At 48.3% G+C, this 20,829-nt stretch overlaps 1 protein-coding gene across 14 annotated transcripts in view; it reads right to left on the bottom strand.

Annotated features, from left to right (window-relative positions):
• KIF1A (kinesin family member 1A) overlaps positions 1-20,829 on the bottom strand; it is a 171,683-nt gene that overhangs the window by 34,292 nt on the left and 116,562 nt on the right. For 8 of the 14 annotated variants that reach the window (XM_031957497.1, XM_031957498.1, XM_031957504.1 and 5 more), the window contains 9 exons: positions 18,554-18,692; positions 17,268-17,436; positions 16,210-16,300; positions 14,814-14,932; positions 13,723-13,778; positions 8,488-8,596; positions 6,955-7,021; positions 5,876-5,960; positions 4,783-4,888 (listed from right to left, as the gene is read on the bottom strand). In XM_031957497.1, coding sequence (XP_031813357.1) covers positions 4,783-4,888; positions 5,876-5,960; positions 6,955-7,021; positions 8,488-8,596; positions 13,723-13,778; positions 14,814-14,932; positions 16,210-16,300; positions 17,268-17,436; positions 18,554-18,692 — 941 coding nt within the window. Of the gene's footprint in view, positions 1-519; positions 547-4,782; positions 4,889-5,875; positions 5,961-6,954; positions 7,022-8,487; positions 8,597-13,722; positions 13,779-14,813; positions 14,933-16,209; positions 16,301-17,267; positions 17,437-18,553; positions 18,693-20,829 lie in introns of all 14 variants that reach the window. The other 6 variants (XM_031957496.1, XM_031957503.1, XM_031957499.1 and 3 more) reach the window with 1 other exon arrangement.

The raw sequence follows: 20,829 nt of genomic DNA, 5'->3' as shown, positions 1-20,829 counted from the left end.
ATGGCTGAGATTTGGATCTTTTGGACAAAGTGGCCCACCCACTGCCCGTGTGCACTCAGCCCATGCCAGCCTCGCATGCAGCCAAAGTCTTACAGCACTCCTTTCGGGGCCAGGGCAAGTGAGGGAGGTGAGGACTTGGGATGGGGGAGGAAGCGTGTGGAGAGAGTGGGCCGGCATGGCTCTGCAGAAATGAGAACAGCAAAGTTGCGGTGAAAGTGAGGGAAGAAATCAGCCCAAAGGAAAAAGAAAAGAAAAAGAAATCAGCCTAAAATAAAGAAAATTTAAAGAAAAGGGGGAAATGGAAAAAAAAAAGATGACTGAAGAATCAGAGACGGGAAGGTGGGAAAGCCAGTGTCTCAGGGGTGCAAAGGGTAAAAAATTAAAGAAATAACCAGGGAGGGAAGGGATAGGTAACTAAGGAATGGGGAGGAGGAAGGGGAGGAGGGAGGAGGGAGGAGAAAGGAAAATCAGGAAAAGAGGAATTTAAATTAAAAAGAAAACAAGGGAAACAAAGAATACCTAGGCATGTCCGCATCAAGAAACTGCCTGCGGAAACACAAAACATCATATGGTTAGTGTGGGTGCAGATGGCCGGCGGCGGGAGCGGCGGGGACAGCGCGGGTGGGGTGCTCGGGAAGACACGTGGGAGGCAAGCTGGCCCCCCAGCCCCGGCCCCAAGCTGGAGCCCAGCACAGCCAAGCCTCGGGGCCCTCAGGGAGGAGACCATGGCAAGGAAAGGGCAGCAGAGAGCCTCCGGGCTGGCAGGAAGATGCCACAGAGCAGAATGCAAGCTGAGCAGCCCTACTGTGGGGAAAAAGGCCTGGGTCCCCTTTGGTCTATTAGACCAAGCCCCCAGAAGAATGGGAACCCTGTTCTCCCCCCAGGTCTTCCCCACCCCCCAGGGCAGCCTGATCTCAGAGCTCGGCAAGGTGAGTCTGGGAGTAGAACCTTAGGCTTGGGATGGAACCTGGAGGTCAGGTTCAAATGGTATCTGAGCGGGAACTGCCTCTACCTTCCCCAGCGAGGCAGCCAGCCTTGGCCTGGAGACCTGTGCTGATGGGAGATCTCGCTCCCCAGTGTATATACCATGGGACAGCTTTGGTTATTAGCAAGCTTGAGGTGCGCTGAGCTGAACTCCTTCCCCATGACTCTACTCCAGTCCTAAGTTTGCTGTAGGGAAGGAGGGCGGATGCTAGAATTCTGTTCCTCATGGGGAAAGGTAGTTGTGGGCTATGGCAAAACTGAGGGGACCAGCTCCGAGGGGGCTCAGGATCGGCCAAGGAAAGTGCCTCCTGCTCTCCCGATGGGAAAGGGTCACAGAGAAAGCGGTCAGGGTGGAAGATGAAGTCACTGGGGGAAACAAGCGTCCGCTTTCCCTTAAGTCCTGTCCTCCAGCTGTCCTCCCTGCACCCTCAGTCTCGTGGCTTCCACAAATGAGCTGGAAACCATGGAGACCAGGAGTCCAAGAAAAGAAGCCCTGGCCCAGCCTCGCAGCAGACCAAGGAGAGGGGGAAGAAATCCTTCTTTCCCGAGTCCTCCTGAAACTCATCTCCCCCCTTCTTTCTGCAAAAGACATTCTGGTTTCTGGCTCCATTCAGACTCACTGGGCCACAGGCTGGGAGCTGGAAAGGACCCGGAGATCCCAACACCTGTCTTTTATGGGTGAGGAAACTGAGTCACAGAGAGGCCGAGTTGCCCAGAGTCACGTCACAAGTGTCCAAAGTGGTGTCTGAATCTCTAGCTTCCCAACTGCGAGTGTGGGAGTGCAGGGCTCCATCGGTTCTCCCTGTGGCTCCTGCCTTTGCAGGCTATGATTTTGTATGTGTGTATGTATATGTATAAATAATATGTACATAATCATATATGTAGTGTGCATATTATATATGTAAATGTGTGTAGAAGGATAGAGCATATTTCTTTCTTTCTCTTTTTTTTTTTTTTTTTTTTTTTTTTTTTTACAGAGCCTATTTCCAAGTCCAGTTTAGCTGTGAGAACAGTCACATACATAGTTGTGGGTAATGTTGGTCCTTGAGAATAAGAATAAATTTATTTGCACCCCCTGAGAGAGCCCCCGTAGGCTGCTGGACTGGCTCTTCCTATCTCTGCTCCCCTGGAGCTTCTCTACAAACAGCAAATGTTTATCGGAGGCAGTTTAATTGAATGAACAGCTTAGGAAGAACCGTCCCATGAACTCGTTCAGCATCTTTCCCGGGGCAGATGCCCGTCCCCTTTGGCCGTTCTCCCGAATGGTCACCACCTGCTTATCCTTGACCATCCTGCTTCCCCACACACCCCAAGAGGGCTCTGCCTTTCCTCACGCTTGGCTCTTGCCTCATGGAAAGATGGGACCTCGGAGGGAACTTTTTCTTATTTCACAGATAAGGAAACTGAGTCTCAGAGAGAACTACTGGGCGGTGGAAAGAGCTTGGGATTGTAGGCCTTGAGTTTCAATGCTGCTTGGGTCACCTGCTATCTGCTGGAGACTGGGAAGGTCCCCACATTTCTGGTCCTCAGCTTCCTCATCTATAAAGGGGCTGCATCAGGCCAAAGCCATGACTTGAACAGTCACCTCCCCCCCCCAGAGCCAGACCTTGGCTCTCTGGGCCCCCATCTGGGTCTCCCCTCCCTCATTACACCGTCCTGCCTCCTGCTAGTGAAATGCTCTCTGGCCATTTTGTCAGGAAATTGCAAAGGGGACCATCTCCATCCCCAGACCTTTGGATAAAGGAAATTCACAAAGAGGATCTAAGTCGGCTCTTCCTGGCAGGTGCAGATGTGGGCATCTCCACACAAGGAGCCAGAAAATAAAGAGAAGCGGGTCCCCCTAAATACGGCTTTTCTCTTTTTCTCTTTGCTATGGGATAACCAGGCGTCAGGTCCTGACTCCTTTGAAAACCTCCCCAACCTGCCATGCACACGGGGTCCCCTGCCCCAAACGCCCTCATCCGAGGAGATGTTCTAGCACCAGGGAAATCTTCCTGAACCTTGTGACCATCTAAGCAAAGCCTTTTTTTTTTTTTTTTAACAAAAAGTTTTCCTACTCACCAAAACAAGTGGGGCTGCCTGAGGCTCTCTAACCATTTGGGGTCACTTAGACAAATGAAAAATGATTCTGGGCTCAACCCCACCTACCTCGTTTTCCTGTAACTCCAAAGAGCTCTTTTATTCCCATTTATACCCATAGAGCCCACCAATTTGGGCTGAGGCCATATACAGAGGACCAGGATCCAGAAGGAGAAACCCTTGGGTGGGGTTCCATTAGCATAGACTTCAATGTTCCTGTACCCACAGCTTCTCAAGTGTCTGGCTCTTTACTATCTTACTTCTGTACAGCTGTTCCTGATTGATTCATCAGCCAAGAAGCAACTCTTAAACTTCCTATTATGTGCCCGGTCTTCCCATCACTCCATCTCTGTGCCAGGAAAGTTTTCAGTAGACCCTTTGGCAAAACAAAGGCTAGATCTGTGATATAAACAGCACCAAGTTGCTTTCTCCAAATGATCCCTAGCTCCCTGCAAATCCCAGATCCCCTGCGATCTCATCCTTGTGATCAGGGAACTCTCTCTACAAATTATCACATGTATACTTATGTGTTCCTCCCAATGGAACATTAGCTCACTGAGGGCAGGAACTGTTTTATTTTTGTCTCTCTGTGTGCCGAGCACATAGCAGATACATTTGGCAAATGTTTGTTGATTGATTTCTCAGCCTGCCACTCCTTCCCTTGTCAACTGTCACTGCCTCTGTGGACCAGCTCCTGGCTGCTGTTGACTGGTTCTCAGGGAAAGGATAGAGATGAAAATGAGACTTCCTCCTGACATAACCCACAAGGAGACTTCCTTCTGACATAACCCATAAGGAGATTTCCTTCTGACATATCCCATAGGAGACTTCCTCCTGACATAACCCACAAGGAGACTTTCTTCTCACATAACTCATAAGGAGACTTCCCCCTGACATGGCCCACAAGGAGACTTCCTCCTGGCATAACCCACAAGGAGACTTCCTCTTGATATGGTCCACAAGGAAACTTCCCCCTGACATGGCCCACAAGGAGACTTCCTCCTGACATAATCCACAAGGAGACTTCCTCTTGATATGGTCCACAAGGAAACTTCCCCCTGACATGGCCCATAAGGAAACTTCCTCCTCACATAACCCACAAGGAGACTTCCTCCTGACATAGCCCATAGGAGACTTCCTCCTCACATAAGCCACAAGGAAACTTCCTTCTCACATAACCCACAAGGAGACTTCCCCCTGACATAGCCCAGAAGCACCCGGGATGATCAGAAATGGCTGCAGAGCCAAGGCAACTCATGGCAAGATGTTGGAGAATGGGCTGATCAGCTTTCAGTGTTAATCGGGGGAGAGGCTGACCAGGTGTTGGACAGCTCCGCGGTGCTGGATTGGGGCAGCAAGCTGTTAGTGGCCCATCACCTCCCCCCTCAGCTCCACCTCCTTCCCAGGCTCAGCTCAGGGGCCACACCCCGCCCCCTCAATTACAATGTATTTGCATTAAAAAGACCTGGTTCGTAGGCTACCCCCTCAGTGATCTCCATTGCATCTTCTGGAAGGCAGCTGGCTTGCAGCTGCAGCTTCTCCTTCTCTGAAAGCAGCGGGAGCTCACAGAGAGGGGCGAGGAGGCTGCTGGGTGATCCCCCGCTGCCGATCTCCAGTCAGAGAGAGAGGGGAGCATCTGGGATGCATGCGATCTTCGATCACTTTCAAACAGAGGGGCTTGGAGGCGATTTCAGGGGCGACTCTGGAGGGAGAACTCACCGATCGTCCTGGGAAGGCTGCACGTAGCCCGCCGAGAGGATGTTGAGCGACAGGATGTTGGGATCGATGAGGGATTCATCGGTTTCCGGAGTGTTCCGGATCCGTCCTGAAGGATGCAATAGAAGCCCAGTTATCTCAGGGAAGAGGAGGCCGAGAGGATGGTGTCTTCACCCTTAGGCCCCGACACAAATGGCACGTGCTTGGGCAATAATAAAAGCATTTACGGAAGGAAATAAGCATTTATTAAACCCCTACCGGAGCAGGCACTGTGCTAACAAATTTATCTCATTTGGTCCTCCCAATGACCCTAGCAGGTAGGTGCTATTATTATACTTATTTTACAGATGAGGAAACTGAGGCAGGCAGAGATGTGTTAAGTGCTTTACAAACTTATCTCATTGATCCTCCCAAGGATCCTAACAGGTAGGTGCTATTGCTATACTCATTTTACAACTGAGGAAACTGAGGCAGGCAGTTGCTCTGGGTCACACAGGAATTAAGTGTCCAAGGCTAGATTGAACTGAGTCTTCTTGCCTCCAGACCCAGCATTCTCTCTATCCACCGTGGCTCTACCTAAGAGTCCACACTTTGCCTTTTAAGGTTTATGAACCATTCTTTCCCCTGAAATGCTGTGAGTCAGGGAATGTGCCAGGGAAATTATCTTTTTTTGCAGATGAGAAAACAAGGCTTAGAGCAAGTAAATGGCTAGTTCAAGTTATACTAGCTGTGTGACTCTAGGCAAGTTACTTAATTTCTTTCTGCCTGTTTCCTCATCTGTAAAATGGGGATACCTACCGACTATATGTGCACCAACCCCCAAGGGTTGTTGTGAGGATCAAATGAAATCATTTCATAAAGGGCTTAGTATAGTGCCCGGCACACAGTAGGTACACACAAATGTCAGATTCAGGATGTGGAACCCGATCTCTTCCCACTCCGAGTCCATTTTCTATCTACTATTCTATCAGAAACGTCAAACAAGAGTGCAAGACTCGTACTTATTTTATAAAGGCCTGACTTTCAACTTGAGTGGGATGCAACTCTTGCGCACACATAGGCAGAGATTAGCCCATTGGACAGCTCCCCAACTTACCCACAACTAACTCCCGCACTTCTTTCCAGCGGATGTGGCTGCCGGTTTCATGCACCAGGGTCACCGTGATCCTTCTCTGGATCCCCTGGGATTCATCAAGAAAGGAGAGAAGTGAGAGAACAACCGTGATAACAACTCACATTTCTGTGGCAAAACGATTTTTTGACAAGAACCCCGAGAAGAAGGCGTGCGGGGGACATCATCATCTTCCTGTGGGGGAGAGGAAATGGGCACAGGGAAAGAGCCTCAGTGGCCAGATGGGCCAACCTGTCCCAAGATGTCCGCAATGAGTGGCCACCTAAGCTTTGCTCGAAGCCCTTCTCAGGAGGAACCCATCGCATGTTCCAACAGGCCACTGCACATTGCGACGGCTCTCCCGGTCACCATTTTTTCCCTGATGTCAAAGCCTAAATTCACTTCTCATAGATCCTAGTCCTGTCATCTGGAGCCAAATGGAACATTGTCATGTTGTCTATGTGGCAACTCTCTAAACACCTGAAGGCAGCTCGCTGCCACGCCTCCTACCTTACTCTTCTCCTCATAGTGAACGGTGTCAGGACCTCCACCATTCCCACTGTCCTCCTCTGGGCACTTTCCAGCTTGTCAATGAATGTATGGGCTGGCCAGGGTAAAATACAGTGGGCCTATCTACGACTTCTGTGGTCCTGGCCAGGCGAGGGCTCATCTGGAACGGTCTTGGGGGTTTAGGGGACCGGACGAGACCTTGTCAGCTGAGTCACTGTTCAGCTGGGCTTCCCTTATCTTATTCTTTTGAAGCTTAATTCTGAAGTGTAAGACTCCCACCTTGTTACACATTTGTTTGGGAGGTCTCTTTTGACCTGGACTCTGACATCCAGTGTATTGGCCATCCCTCCCAGCTGGGTGTCGTTCATATTGGAAAATCTCATTCTCTATGCCTATTTCTAAATAACTGATAAGAACTTTGCATGGTACAGGGCTAGGAGAGGATTTATGCCACAGGATACAGTGTGGTTATGACCCAAAAGGTCAGTAGGAAGTGTGTTTGGGGTGGGGGAGGAGAAGAGAGTGGATGGCTCAGGACCAAGAGAGGTCAGTACCTGATGGAGCAAGAAAGTCCCGAGGCATGGCATCCCTCCCCGGTGGTCCACAACAGCTGGGATGTAGCTGGGAGAGAAGAGAACATGGAACAGCCCGTCACATTTTCACAAGTCAGTGTCCAGAGGAGCGGGGATTACAGATTTAGGACTAGAAGGGACCTTGGGGGGCATCTACATTTTACAGGTGAGTAAACTGAGGCCCACAAAGAACTGATTTGTCCCCAAGTCTCATTAGTATTAAAAACAAAAACTCCAGTAGTGTAACAATCACCACCACCACCATCTGTAATCCATCACTTAAGCTCCTATTCCTGACAACAGCCTTGGGACCCCCAGAGAAATTCTCATCATCTCCCATCTTCTGACCTAAATCCAGTGCTCTGATACACTTATAGAATCACTAGACCAAGTAGATGAAGAACCCGATCAGGAAACAAAGGCTCTCATTATAATGGGGGTGGGACAGAATAAGAATCTCAGCGTGTTGCAGGCCCACCATGCGGATATTCATAGATGATACATTACTATATATTCATAGGACACATGAATTGCTACCCGCTTCATGCACCTCATGGAATTAAGTCCAGCGAACATCTATTAGGCCCTCTCCTGGTAGGGATGAGTATTTCCTTCTCATGAGCAGCAGCTCAGTTGACGTGGGACATTCCCTGATGTATCCAGTTGGCGTAAAGCCCGGGAATATTGTCCACTTTGGGGGAGGGGTCTTTATAATTGGTTAAAAAAAAACTATAGCTAGACAACCAAGGGCAAAGTAAAGGAGGAAAAAGAACTTTTTCAGTGCAAGTGGAAAGCCTCTTGGGATTCAACTTTTTGGTGTCTACTAGATATTAATTGACTCAAATAGAAGATGAGTAAAATACATAATAACTTGTGCATCCTATATATACATGGTAATTTATTATATCTTAATATAACACGGTAGGTCTTTGATATCGGGTGGATCTTGCTTCTTGTTGCTTTTTCTATAATAAAGACGTAAAGAATTGATGGAGTTCTATCAATCAACAAGCACTTATTAAGCACCTACTATGTGCCAGACATTTTGTGAGGTCCTGAGCCTACAAAGGCACAAAGACACAGTACTTGTAGAAAGGAGATCGCATTCTATCTAGTCTCATGTGCCCGTAGCACTTTAAGGTTTACAAAGGTCAACAACCTCAGGAAGTAATGGGACAAGACTTATTAACTTTTTGTTTTTTTTGGCTGAGGCAATTGGGCTTAAGTGACTTGCCCAGGGTCGCACAACTAGGAGGTGTTAAGTGTCTGAGGCAGATTTGAACTCGGGTTCTGAGTGCTCTATCCACTGCCCCCTTATTAATATTTTTTGAGGAAATGGGTTCAGAGAAATGAAGTAACTTGCTGATTGTAAGTTTGTGAGAGTGGAGATAAGAGTTCCCACATCGCTACGGTAACAGATACATCCATTTGGCGGTTTTCCCTTTGCTGCACAAGAAAAGGACCGGGGACCTGGGGGTTCCCTCGGAATCCCTCGGGACGAGAACGGTAACTCACTCGCCGTTGGCTTCCAGCTCGCAGATTTCGAAGTAGACCAGCAGGTCATATTTGCAGTGACAGGGTCCCGCGGTGGGCCGGGTGAGGGTGCTCAGCTTGGTAGCAGGCACTGCAGAGAGCCACAGAATGAAGCTGTATGTTACAACTGAAAGCTTATCGAAAACTGTTAAAGCCGGGAGCTTCTCTCAGCGTCCCCCAGGAAAGGAAGAGAGAAAGCAGCGTTAGTGGATGGTCCCCCAGCATGTGGGCAGAGAAAGGCAAAGGCAAAGTCAAAGGCAAAGGTGGGGAGTTTATTTCAGTCATTTATCCCATGCATGTTTATTAAATCCTGCTATTAAATAAGGCCTGCACTGAGGACTGAAGAAATCAAGGTACAGAAGGCATGGGGTTCCTGTCCCTTAGGGAGTTTACAGCAGGTCCCTGACTCCCCTTAGGTCTTCAGCTCCTCCTCAGTCCCCTAGATGCACTCAGAACAGCCCACTACCACTCTGCACCCAGAACATATTGCATTGATATCTGTAGCTGGAACCAATCAATTATCAATCAACCAAGCAACATCCATTAAGCACCTACTATGTGCCAGGCATATGTGTGTACAACCATCTCCAATCTAGAACCTGCTGACTTTTCCACCAGGTCTTTCTCGTTGCCTTTCCATGGCTGCCTCAGCTTTTCTCTCTAGACTTCCCTGGCTTTCAAGAACTTAAAAGATCCCAGGATGCTCCAATGAGGTTCAATGATTGGAAGTTACAGTCCCCAGTGTCGGAGGCTTGGGTGGAGGGGAGACTGGTGCAGGGGTGAGGAATCGCTTGGGGGAGGTCTAGGGGAGCTTCAGAGCACTTATTGGGGACACCTTCAGAGTTGTCACTGGATACACAACTCTGGCAGTTCCTGGGCTGTGTGTTGGGTTTCCCATTGGCAATAGAGAGCTTTTTGGCCCGGTTCAACAAATGAGTTTGGGTCAGAAGCCCCAGTTTTGAATCTGCTGCTCCCTACCTGTGTGACCTTGGGCACTCAGTTCATCAGGTGCTCGATTCCCTCGAATGTCCAAAGGGAAAGTTGGGTCTCTGTCATTTTAAATGCCATGATTCTTTCAGTGCCGTTGGACAGACAAATGTGGTCTGCTCACTGGCCTGCTTCTCATGAGACCCAGGAATAATCAGAGGGGCAGGAAGGCAGCCTAGACATCAACGGACCTAACCTGCCTCATTTGAAATATAGGTAAACCGAGGCCCAGAGAAATGAAGCAAGCAATAAATAGCAGAAGTGGAGTTTAAATCCAGAACTGCTGAGCCTAGGCTTTTATGCACAGAGCTGAATCAGCTCAACTTCTCTCTCTCCACTTCTGGGTGATGTCAAAAACTCCTCACCCCTTTTGACAGACTTAAATTTGACTGGAATCAGCCAAGGAAGTCAGAGCTTGGCCAAGATCCTCAAATTTTATTTTCTTTTCTTTTTCCTGAGGCATTTGGGGTTAAGTGACTTGCCCAGGATCACACAGCTAGGAAGTGTTAAGTGTCTGAGGCCAGATTTGAACTCAGGCCCTCCTGACTTCAGGGCTGGTGCTCTATCCACCGCACCCCTAGTTGCCCCAGATCCTCAAATTTTCTATTATGTTTTTGGCCACAAATTTCACAGCCAAACCTTCACCCTGGGTTGAGGACGTAAACACGGGAGAAGAAAAGATGGCCTGTGTTTGTACAGTCAGTCCAAACAGCTGTCCCTGATGATCCTGGCATCTTTCAGGTCACCAGACCCTCTTGGAGTGATTCTCATTTGGGAAGGGGCTTCCTGGCCAATGGGGACCCACATGGAGCCCTACTTTCTCCTCAAGGCCCCATGGAGGGTGATGGAGACATCATGGGAAGCAATGTCCTTGAGACAAGCAGATCCAGTGTCTCTGTCTTCCTTCCTATCCCCCATCTTCCTGTGACTAGACCCCAAGAGAGAAAGGGACAAGAGCAGGTTTTCTTTGAAATCAATCCTGTCCCTTCCTTTTCTGAGTGGTCAACGTCTCCTAGTGACTGTGTGACAAGATCAGGGAGAAAGAACGGGAGGCCCTGGAACAGTGAGGAAGGATTGCCAGGAGAAAGAGGAGTTTAAAAGTGAAACTTCAGAGGGACTTGGATGGGGCAGAGTGAGACCCCTGGCCTTGGGATGGCCACAGTCCATTCCCAAACGCCGCGGTCGGCAGCTTCCGAGGCACACAGCGCTTGCTATGGCATTCCTACCTGAGAGACGAGAGGGAGACAGAGATAGGGTGAGAGACAGACTGAGAGACAAAAAGGAGAAAAGGTGGGAGAGGGAAGGAAACAGGGGCAAAGATAGATGCTTATTAGTATAGAGACAGAGGGAGGCAAAGACAGGAGATACAGGAGAGACGAGGACACAGACAAAAGAGGCAGAGACAGAAGGACAGATGTGCAAAGAGTCAGACAAAGGGAAAGAGAAAGAGATATATATGTATGTATATATAGAGAGAGACAGACAGACAGACAGAGAAAGGCAAAGAGAGACAGAGAGAAAGAGAGAGAGAGAGAGAGAGAGAGAGAGAGAGAGAGAGACTGAAGAGAGAGAAAGAAACAAAGAGAGAGGGGGAGAGAGAGAGAATGAGAGAGAATGGAAGACAGAAAGGAAGGCAGAGGTAGACAAAGAGAAACAAAGAATGAGAGAGGAGGAATAGAGAGAGATAGACAGATAAAGAGACTAGAGGGAGAAATATGGGAGAAAGAGACTCAATGAGAAGTCTAGACAGATAAAAATTAGGGAAAGGAAAAAGGAGGGAAAGGAGAAGCAGGCAGGGAGAGGTTTAAAGAGCAAATGAGAAGAAGGGAGAGGAAGAAGGAGGTTAGATCAGGTAGCTTCATTTTGTGCTTGTATCCCAGAGCTGGCTACACCTGGAGATGCCCCATCCATCTCAGAGACAGTGAGTGGAGAAGAGCTCGAGTATACTGAATTAGTGCCTGAGGATCATCTCTGTCACTTGTACTCCCAGAAGCCAGTGAGAATGGAAGGAAGAGGATCCAAGATCAAGAACCAGAAGAGAAAAATCTGAGGCATCAAAACCCATTTCCATCCCAGGAGAAAACCCAGCCCTTGGAGTGTGAAAGGAAGAACAGCTCAGTTCAGTCAAATGGTATTGACTGAAGGAGAGGAAGAGGGGAGCAACAGCAAACACCCCAACAGTTCAAGGATCAGTTGATCAATCTCCACCAGGGTTGGACTACTCTTGAAGACAAGAGATCATTTGCCGACAGAGGAATCTTAAATCATGGTACTTTTTCTAGGAGTCGGGATTGGGAAGAGGGGAACCAGAAAGTCCCCAAAGTCCCGAGGTCCTGACATCCCCAAAACCTGTCCGGTCTGCTCCACAAATGTAGTCCAACCCTGATTTTCACCTACCCTGCCTCCCAATCACTGCAACAAAACCCTTCCCACAAAATGTTCATGGAAGGAATCGCAAAGCACAGAGATCTCTTCCATGGCTCATTGAAGGCACCAACCGGGTTTTTGAGCCTTCTTCACAACCCCCTCCATTACAGGCTGTAAAGGATGAGCCATGGACCCTTTGCCCTCTCTCAGCAGCAAGGAGGAAGCCATGTTCATAGCTATGGAGGCGTGCCCAGAGAGCACACTCAGCACGCGCCTGTCCAGTGTGCCTGGCATCCAATGCTCAAGCAGTCCCAGGGCCTTTTCTTCATCTTGTGTGGAAGAAAAAAACAAAACAAAATAAAAAAACTCCAGCCAATATTGTTTGACCGCAGCACGGGTCCCCCACAGGACATGAGAAGGGGGGAGTATTTTGGAGATGCTACAAAATTATAAGTAGAACAGGGACCCGTCTTTTTACTGAACCCTCTTCTTCCGGAGTACCAACTTGGCAGGCCTGGCAAGGGATTAAAAGGAGTACAGTAGATCCAAGAAGAACCTCACTCTTTGTTCGCATCCTAGTCTTATCTCTTATTCCTGCAAAAATATTATGTCTCAAAGAAAACTAGATGGAAAGGTCAGGGTCCTTGCAGAGGGGCTGGTGTCCTGATCTCTTCCCTCTTAACCAACATCTGAAATTTATAACAGAGAATTCAATATTCTCTAGTGTACCAAATTATGTCCCATTTCTGATGGATGCAATTGGCTGACGGATTCCCTGGCGATTAGGCAATATCTCCTCAGAAAAATCCCAGCATGCCTTTTTCGAGCAAATGAAAGATAAAATCATCTGCTCCTTGACTATGGACAACAGCCAAGTTTTTCCTGTTTCTCAGGAAACTGATTATCATTGTTCTGCAGTTGCCCTACATCTGAAATCCACCCCTTGCCTTCCAGATAGCTGCTATCACCTGTGTTGGAGAGAACCTAAAGGAGGTCATCCTAGTCTTGGAAAACTCTCTGGAAAACTGAGATTTGTGGTCTTCTCACTTAGTGATTCACCAGACTAGGAAAGGGACTTAATTTGAGATGCACTTCTTATGGGGCAAAGAAAGCCAAGCTCTGGGATTCTATTTCCAGATGGTCTTTACCAGTTTACTCTCATTTTAATGAAGATCACAGTCTCACTGAGCACTGGGATGAGATGGAACCATTCCAAGGGTATATGGTCTTCTACTGGACACCTAATATTTCTTTTAGAACAATAAATTTTGGGGGAATATAAATAAAATTTATAAATAAATTTATTTGGGCCCAAGCTAGAAAGCTATCCATCCTGGATTCTCCTCTCCTGAAGAGCTTTCCTGTCTTAGCTGTATTTTTTTTTCATATTGGCCCTTTTACATCCTTTCTCTAAGAAAACACCTTTAGAATAAGCAAGAGAGATTAAGGTGTTATGCTAGAAAGGTGATCCATGAAGTGATTACTTTAACCCAAACTCCCAATTCCTGTCTCACCATATTAACAAAGAACCCTTCACAATGGGGAAGCAAATAAGCCAATAGCCTAAATGTCTCACCATATTCCCCATGTCCATCAGTTACTCTGTCTGGACCTAGATGTCTCACCATATACCCCAAGTCCATCAGTTACTCTGTCTGGAGCTGGATGTCTCACTGTATGCCCCAAGTCCATCAGTAACTCTATCTGGAGCTAGAGCGCCATGTCAATCAGTCATATAATAATAATGGAATTCCCAGTGGGTTTCTTCCTGGGAAAATGCTACAACGTGAAGGCTAGTTGGACTCAAAATGGAAAGAACTGGAGGAGGCTGACCAGGGATGGGGGCTGGTGAATGATACCAACCTGGTTTAGAGAGCGGCATGACCCTAGGGAAATGGCGTCTCGAAGGTCGTAGAGGGCTGTGGACAAAGAAGAGAAATGCGTGAAAAACACAATCTAGAGATTTGAAAGAAAATTTCAGCTACCAGCATGGGTTAAACACCTCTCGGAATAGAGTATCACAGAATCAGTGAATTTGAGAGTTGGAAGGACCTTTCTGGCCCTGCGGTCTGACCCCAACGCCAGAGGAATCCCTACTGTAATATGCCCAACAAGAGGCCATCAAAACTAGCCCTGCCATCCTTGGGCCTGCATCGCCTGCTCTGCTAACGGAGTCTAACCCTGACTTCCATGTATCTTGCTTCTGTACTGACATATTCATTGGGATTCTGCACAAAGACCCCAAGGAGGGAAATCCCACTCCCTCCCAAGTTAACCTGGGCCACTTTGGGACAGCTTTCATTGTGAGGAGACGGTTCCTGATGTTGAGCCCATTGTACTTCTTGCCCATTGCTCCTGGTTCTGCCCTCAAGAGCTCGGTCAGGCTCAGAAACTGCTTTATACCAAGGGGCTTTATTGTCTGCTGCCTCCTAACATCAAGGGCATTGCTTTGATTGCTTCCATGTGAGAATTACGAAACGATTCCATTGATTTTCTTCAAATGCTTTTCAAAATATCTTCTTTGAGGAATTCGATTTAAATTAATTCAACTCATTTCAACAAACAGTAGAAAATAGACTGTATTAGGTACTGGGGGATAGGAAGGCAAAAATCGGGCAATCTCTGTTCTCAAGGAGCATGTGTATATGTATGTGTGTGTGTGTATGAGTGTGTGTGGGAGTGTGAGTATGTATGTGTGTGAGTGTGTGTGTGTGTGTGTGTGAAAGAATGTATGTGTATATGTGCCTATGTCTATGTGACAATGTGTAGTGAGTGAGTGTGTGTGTGTGTGTGTGTGTGTGTGTGTGTGTGTTTTCCCAAAGGCAGCAGAAAACATCAAGCTCAAAGAACAGTTAATAGACCTGTTTGGTTACAATGGCTAGAGCAGTCTCTCTTCAGTCAGACATGGGTTCAAGGCTCTTGGACATTCAGTTGAGAGGTCCGAGCAGGCTTACCTGAGAACATCCTTGCACAGAGGTGGGAAAGGATGCTGCTGGTAGTGGCCGAAGACCTCAAATACAATTGGCTGACTCTTGATGTATTCCACAAAGGACTTGGTCACCTCAACTGCGATCTGGCATGGGGGTTGAGGGAGGAGAAAGGCCACAGCATTATTGAAGATGAAGGGCAAAGTGTCATACAAATCCCTGAGTCCATAGGATGGAGGCTGGGTTATCCAGTTTGAAAACTAAAGTTATCCCTGTATTCTCATTCTCTAATCTTGACCTCTGTGACCTTACATAAACAAGAGACCCAAAATGAACCAGCTGGGAGCTGAAGATCGGCAAAGGCAAGGACCAGATCTCCTTAACCTCTGCTGACATGGCTCAGCTCTTACATGCATTACAGCCCATGAGCAGGACACTAGTTTTTTCTTGGGACATCGCAGAGTGAGGCTTCTCTGCCTACAATGCCTGAGAGCTCTATGCTAATACTATTACCACCAGAGGTGCTGATTGTGGTGGTGGCAGTAGTGATGATGTGGAGGTGGTGGTCATGATGGTGGTAGAAATAGAGGTGATGATAATGGTGATGATGATGTTGTGATGGTGATGATAGTAATGGTGGTAGGATTGCGGTGGTGATGGTGTTAGTGATAACAATTGCTGTTTCTATATAAAATACTATGTAAATATGATCAAATTTGGGTCTCACCTCTTTAGGCAGCACATACTACTGGTCTCATCATATTTATTTTATAGATGAGGAAATGGACTCAGACCTGCTCATGGTCACCCAGTTTGTAAGTATCAGAGAAAAGGTTTGGGATTATAGCCTTTTTCCTTGCTCCATCCAGATAGTTTTTTTTTCCCCAATTTTTTTTAACACAAGTCTCCTTTATAAGACTTCATACTTTGGAAACAATTCCAAGAAACAATTCCCCATGATTAGGGATACTGAAGACCTAGGAAGACCCAACAAGGTCTTGGACTCAAAAGACTTGAGTTTGAATCTTGCCCCACATACCAGCTGCGTGACCCTGGGCAAATCATTTAATCTCTTTCTGCCTCAGTTTCCTCAATGATAAAATAGGGATAATATCATCTCCCTCTTAGAATAATTGCAAATCATAAATAATAAAATAGGGGAATGAGATTAAAAGAGATAACATTTGTAAAGCATTATGCACACTTTAAAGTACCAGGTAAATACCAGTTATTATTAGTATTAGCTGTCATTGACTGTAATAAATGGGATAGAAGGAGACATGATGACTCCTTTGTCAGGCACGGCCTGTGGAGATGAATGTTCATTATGGTAGATGAGGCCGAAGGCCGTGTCACCTATGTAAGTCCCCACCCTCATGCACCCAGACAAGGATCAGTTGCTAAAAGAGCAGTGACAGCCTACATTCTGGACATGGTAGAACCCCAGGGGTGGCCCTCGTCCCGTGTTCTTCAGCGGCTCTGTGGAAAAGGCCTCGTCATGGCGGTGGATAAAGCTGCAAGACAAGAGAAAACGATCGGTGGTTACAAAGTGGTGCTTCCAGCAGTGTGGATCCTGGAGGTCTCCCCCGCCAGCTCTGGGCAGTCACACAGCCACTGGGGTGAGCCAGGATTCGAATACTATTCGATCCAGTTCTGCTGCTTTCTGTTAGCTTTAGCAAACCATTCTTTGACAGATGAAAAGCCAAACAGAAAAGAGCATTCTATTGGCGAAATGGGCATTGCCTTAAACTACAACAGGATCCAATTAAAGGGGGATGATGGGCATCTCTTGTCCAACAGGCTTAGAGAATCTAGGTCTCAAAGGCCAACAACTGATTTCATTTGATTTTTTTTCTACAGATGATGAAACCTCATGGCAGGAATTTGGGTTTTTTCTTCTCATGAATCAATGGATCGACAAGTTTTTATTAAGCACCTCTTATGTGCCAGGCCATGTGCTAGATGCTGGGGACACGAGTGCAAAGAGTAAACTAATTTCTTCTTGAAAAAAAGCCAATGTTCTAATGGGGTAAGACAATAAGCACATAATGTGAGGGGGAGATAAGGAAGGAATCATTCCAGACCCAGGGACTGCCCAGTAACCTGCACTACACATTGGTGGAAGAGAAAAAGTTGCACATGAGGGAGGAAGAGGTGAATTCTCCTACACACTAGACTCAGATTCTTGGCTCCCTGAAGGAAAGAAAATATCGAGAGCAACTGCAAAGAAAATCAGTCTTGAAGGAATCCCAGAAATTGGTTAGGGCTCCAAGTGACCCTTAGAGGCCATCAACTTTTTCATCTCATAAGGGAGAAACTAAGGCAGAGAAGTTAAATGGGTTTCCCAAGGGTTGAGTTTAAATTTGAACCCAGCTCTTTGGGATTCCATACTCGATGTTCTAGCCACAGTGCCATGTGAAGGCTAAAGAATCAGGGGGAGGGAGGGGGAAGTGACGGGAGGACCAGAAAGGGAGGACTCACTTGAACTGGCAGAAGATGTCGGCGTACTCCGCAGAAATGCTGGACGCTTGCAGCACGGTCACGCGGAAGGTGAAGATGCTGCCCAGCTTCAAATGGTCCAGGGCAGATTCCAAGGGGCTGTCCATGATGCTCTTCTCAGGGCTGTCCAGTAGCAGATCTTCAGGAGTCACTGTGTGGCGACAAGTCCCAGGGAATGAGGGTGCACAATCTCCTTGAGAGGTCTTATCCCCATTCCCTGGATCCAGGAAGGTCATCCCTTCCCCTACTGCCCCCAGACTGGGCACAGGATGGTTCCTCCGGGCACGGACTGCCCTTCCTCTTTGTCTCTGCCTCTGTCTCTCGATAGCTCCCTACCTGTCTTTGGGTCTCGGCTCCAGGGCCAACAGCCAGAGGAGACCTTTTCTAGTCTGTCCTCCAGTCCTTAGTGCTCCCTAACATCACCTTGGGTGTCTGTGTTGGCCTGTCTGTCTGTGTTGTTTTTATCTCTAGAGGATTCCCACTTTCCGGAGGAAACGACTCACTTTTGTCTTTGTAATCCCAGTGCCCACCACAGTATGTGGCGTATGGGAGACACTTGTGGATCAGGTTCCACAGGTAACTTGGGGACATTACAGGGGCAGAGCTTTGGAGAAGGGGCGGGTTCCCCGCTTCCTTCTCAGGAACTCTTCATTTGGGCAAAGTAAAAGCTACAAGTGGGGTGACTGCTTCTTCCTTTAATCTGATGGCACGGGGGAGGAGCTAACATGGGCTGACCCAAGCTCCTAGGGAGGGAAGCCGGGATCTGGTGGATTCCCACCAGAGTTGGAGTAACAACAGCTGAGTACTGAGGTAGGAAGAGATCATGGAGGTAGGAAGAAATCACAGAGGCATCGCTGATGGGCTAGAGGTAAACCATCTTAGGGCTGGAAAAACAGAGTGAGCCCGTGTATGCAAGGAGAGGGAAAGCTTCAGACAGGGCTCTCAGCTAATGCAGCAAGCTCCATGCTGCTCAGGGCTATGAGATCCCCTCATTCTTGGGAGTTATGCTGTTTCCCTGTCAGATTGGGAGCTCAATGGGGGCAGGAATCATCTTTTACTTTTCTTGGGTCAACAGTGCCCAGTACACTTCAGGCACATAGAATTCACTCAGTCAATGTTATTGACTATTATTTTATTTGTTATTGACTATTGACAACACTCTTGACTATTGCGGAACTCCCCTCACCACTGCTCAGTGCCCATATCTCTGACTTTGTAATTTCCCAGGGAGCCGGGGGTAGCCCAGGGCACCCAAGCCCCCTCTTTACCTGCACAGGTGTTGTTGTTAACTTCATCAGCAGAGGGCCCGATCTCGGCGACCTGTCCCTGCCCCTCGACAATCCGCAGCTCTTCTTGTGAGGTGCCAGAACGGGACATCCCCACTACTGGGCAGGACTCGGACTGGAACTGGAAGAGACCAACACAAGGAGGGCAGTGATGGGGACAGTAATGAGAGGGGGGAACCTCGGGGCAGAGAAGTCTGGGTCTGGAGTTGGGAAGTTCAGCTCCCATCTCAGATACTTAGTAGCTGGGTGACTCTGGGGAATTATGTCTCAGACTCAGTTTCCTCATCTGTAAAAGGAGACAATTGAATGGCCACAATGGATTGTGCTGATGGTTCCTATAGCAGTGGGCTTCACACACATGACTCATTTGAAGGGTATTATCACCCCATTCTATAGATAAGGAAACTGAGGCTCAGTAAGTATGGCATTAGAAGTAGGATTTCTGACTCCATCATCTCAGGCTGTCCCCCACAGTCCATGCAACTCCAGGAGGGCTGGCCAGTCACCCACTCCTGAAATGAGCCTTAAGTTCTGCTCTATTGGCCTGTGTTCTCCTTGTGTCCTCTCTTCTAAAGCACCGGGGGTATCTTGAGGTGGGCGACCCTGTCCTCCCACCTCCTTCAGCCATCCCCAGTGTGGGAAATAGAAGGTTGCAGCAGAAATAACGTCTCTGATCCTCAGCAATGAGATCAACCAAATCATTTCCAATGGAGCAGTAATGAACTGAACCAGCTACGCCCAGAGAAAGAACTCTGGGAGATGACTAAAGACCATTACATTGAATTCCCAATCCCCATATTTTTGCCCACCTGCATTTGAGATTTCCTTCACAGGCTAATTGTACAATATTTCAGAGTCTGATTCTTTTTGTACAGCAAAATAACGGTTTGGTCATGTATTTAAAAAAAAAAATGGAAATAACGTCTCTGGGAACTGGACCCAAATTGATCCCCGAGTCTCTTCATGTCCCGGGGCAACTTCCTCTGAGAGCCAGTGCCAGCCCTTTGGGCCGGCTTGGGAAAATTGTTCTCTTTGCTAGGGGAGGCCCCTCACTGGAGGAGCATCAGCCTGTCCCGGTCAGGCCCTGCTCAGAGCAGAGGAGACACTGGTTCTAGTGCTGGGTTTGCAGCAGGGAGGGAGACTTGGGGCTCAGAAAAGGCGCCCAAGAGAGGCTTTTAATAAATGAGGAGGTTGGAGGCCCATGTCAGAGCGCCTTTCTCTGGATAACCTGGAAGCTCTGGAGGAATGGCTGTCAACTCGGTCACTGCTGCAGAATTCAGGAGAGGGGAAATGCGGGGGCCAGAGGAGGGTGTGTGTGTGTCTGTGTGTGTGAGTATGTGTGAATGTGTGTATGACTGTGTGAGTGTGTGTGTGAATGTGAGTGTGTGGCAATGCATGACGAGGGACAGGCTGCCCAGGATTGCTCCCGGAGACAGGAGCACCACCCGGAGACCCTCATCTTCTAGCCTTAACCCCCCCCCCAACCTTGACCCTTCCTTCCCATCCCCTGCTGCAGGGAAAGGAGCCGTGGCTCTCGAGCTAGAAGAGCAGGCCTCAAATCCTGCCTTCGGTGTTCATTCCCCATGTGACCCTCCCCTGGCCGGGATATTGGGGGGGCAGGAAAGGGGGTGCCAGAAAGCCCCACAAATGCTGCTGCTTCGGGATTGTTACATTATTACAAGCTATCGTGATACATTGTTACATTTCAGTGGTGGATACTTTGTTAAAAGTTCATCCAGAGTGGTTACAGCCTTTCAGAGTCCTCGTAAGTATGTATATATATATATATATATATATATATATATATATATATATATATATGTGCACGTGTGTGATGTTGCTCTGACCAGCCCTAAAAGCCAGAGTGAATGATGAGTTCATTTCATCCAAGGTCGGGTAGCACCCACTGGGAATTATGGGAGTGGGGGAGGGGGAGCTTGGGTACAGCTCCATGGAGGAGGTGAAAGTTGAACTGGACCGCGGGGACCTCCTGGGAGCCGGAGGGGAGCAGGGGGGGTGGAGCCTGGACTCCTGGGGGTGAAGCCTGGTCTCCTGGGTGGACCCTGGGCTCCTGGGGGTGGAACCGGGGCTCCTGGGGGTGGAACCTGGACTCCTGGGGGTAGAGCTGAGCTCCTGGGGGTGGAGCCTGGGCTCCTGGGGGTGGAACCGGGGCTCCTGGGGGTGGAGCCTGGGCTCCTGGGGGTGGAGCCTGGGCTCCTGGGGGTGGAGCCTGGGCTCCTGGGGGGGGAGCCTGGCTC

The sequence above is a fragment of the Sarcophilus harrisii genome, chromosome 3 (genome assembly GCF_902635505.1).
Source record: "Sarcophilus harrisii chromosome 3, mSarHar1.11, whole genome shotgun sequence".
Taxonomy (NCBI): Eukaryota; Metazoa; Chordata; class Mammalia; order Dasyuromorphia; family Dasyuridae; genus Sarcophilus; species Sarcophilus harrisii.
The sequence above is the reverse complement of the archived record's forward strand: the minus strand, read 5'-3'. Positions and strand labels throughout refer to the sequence as shown.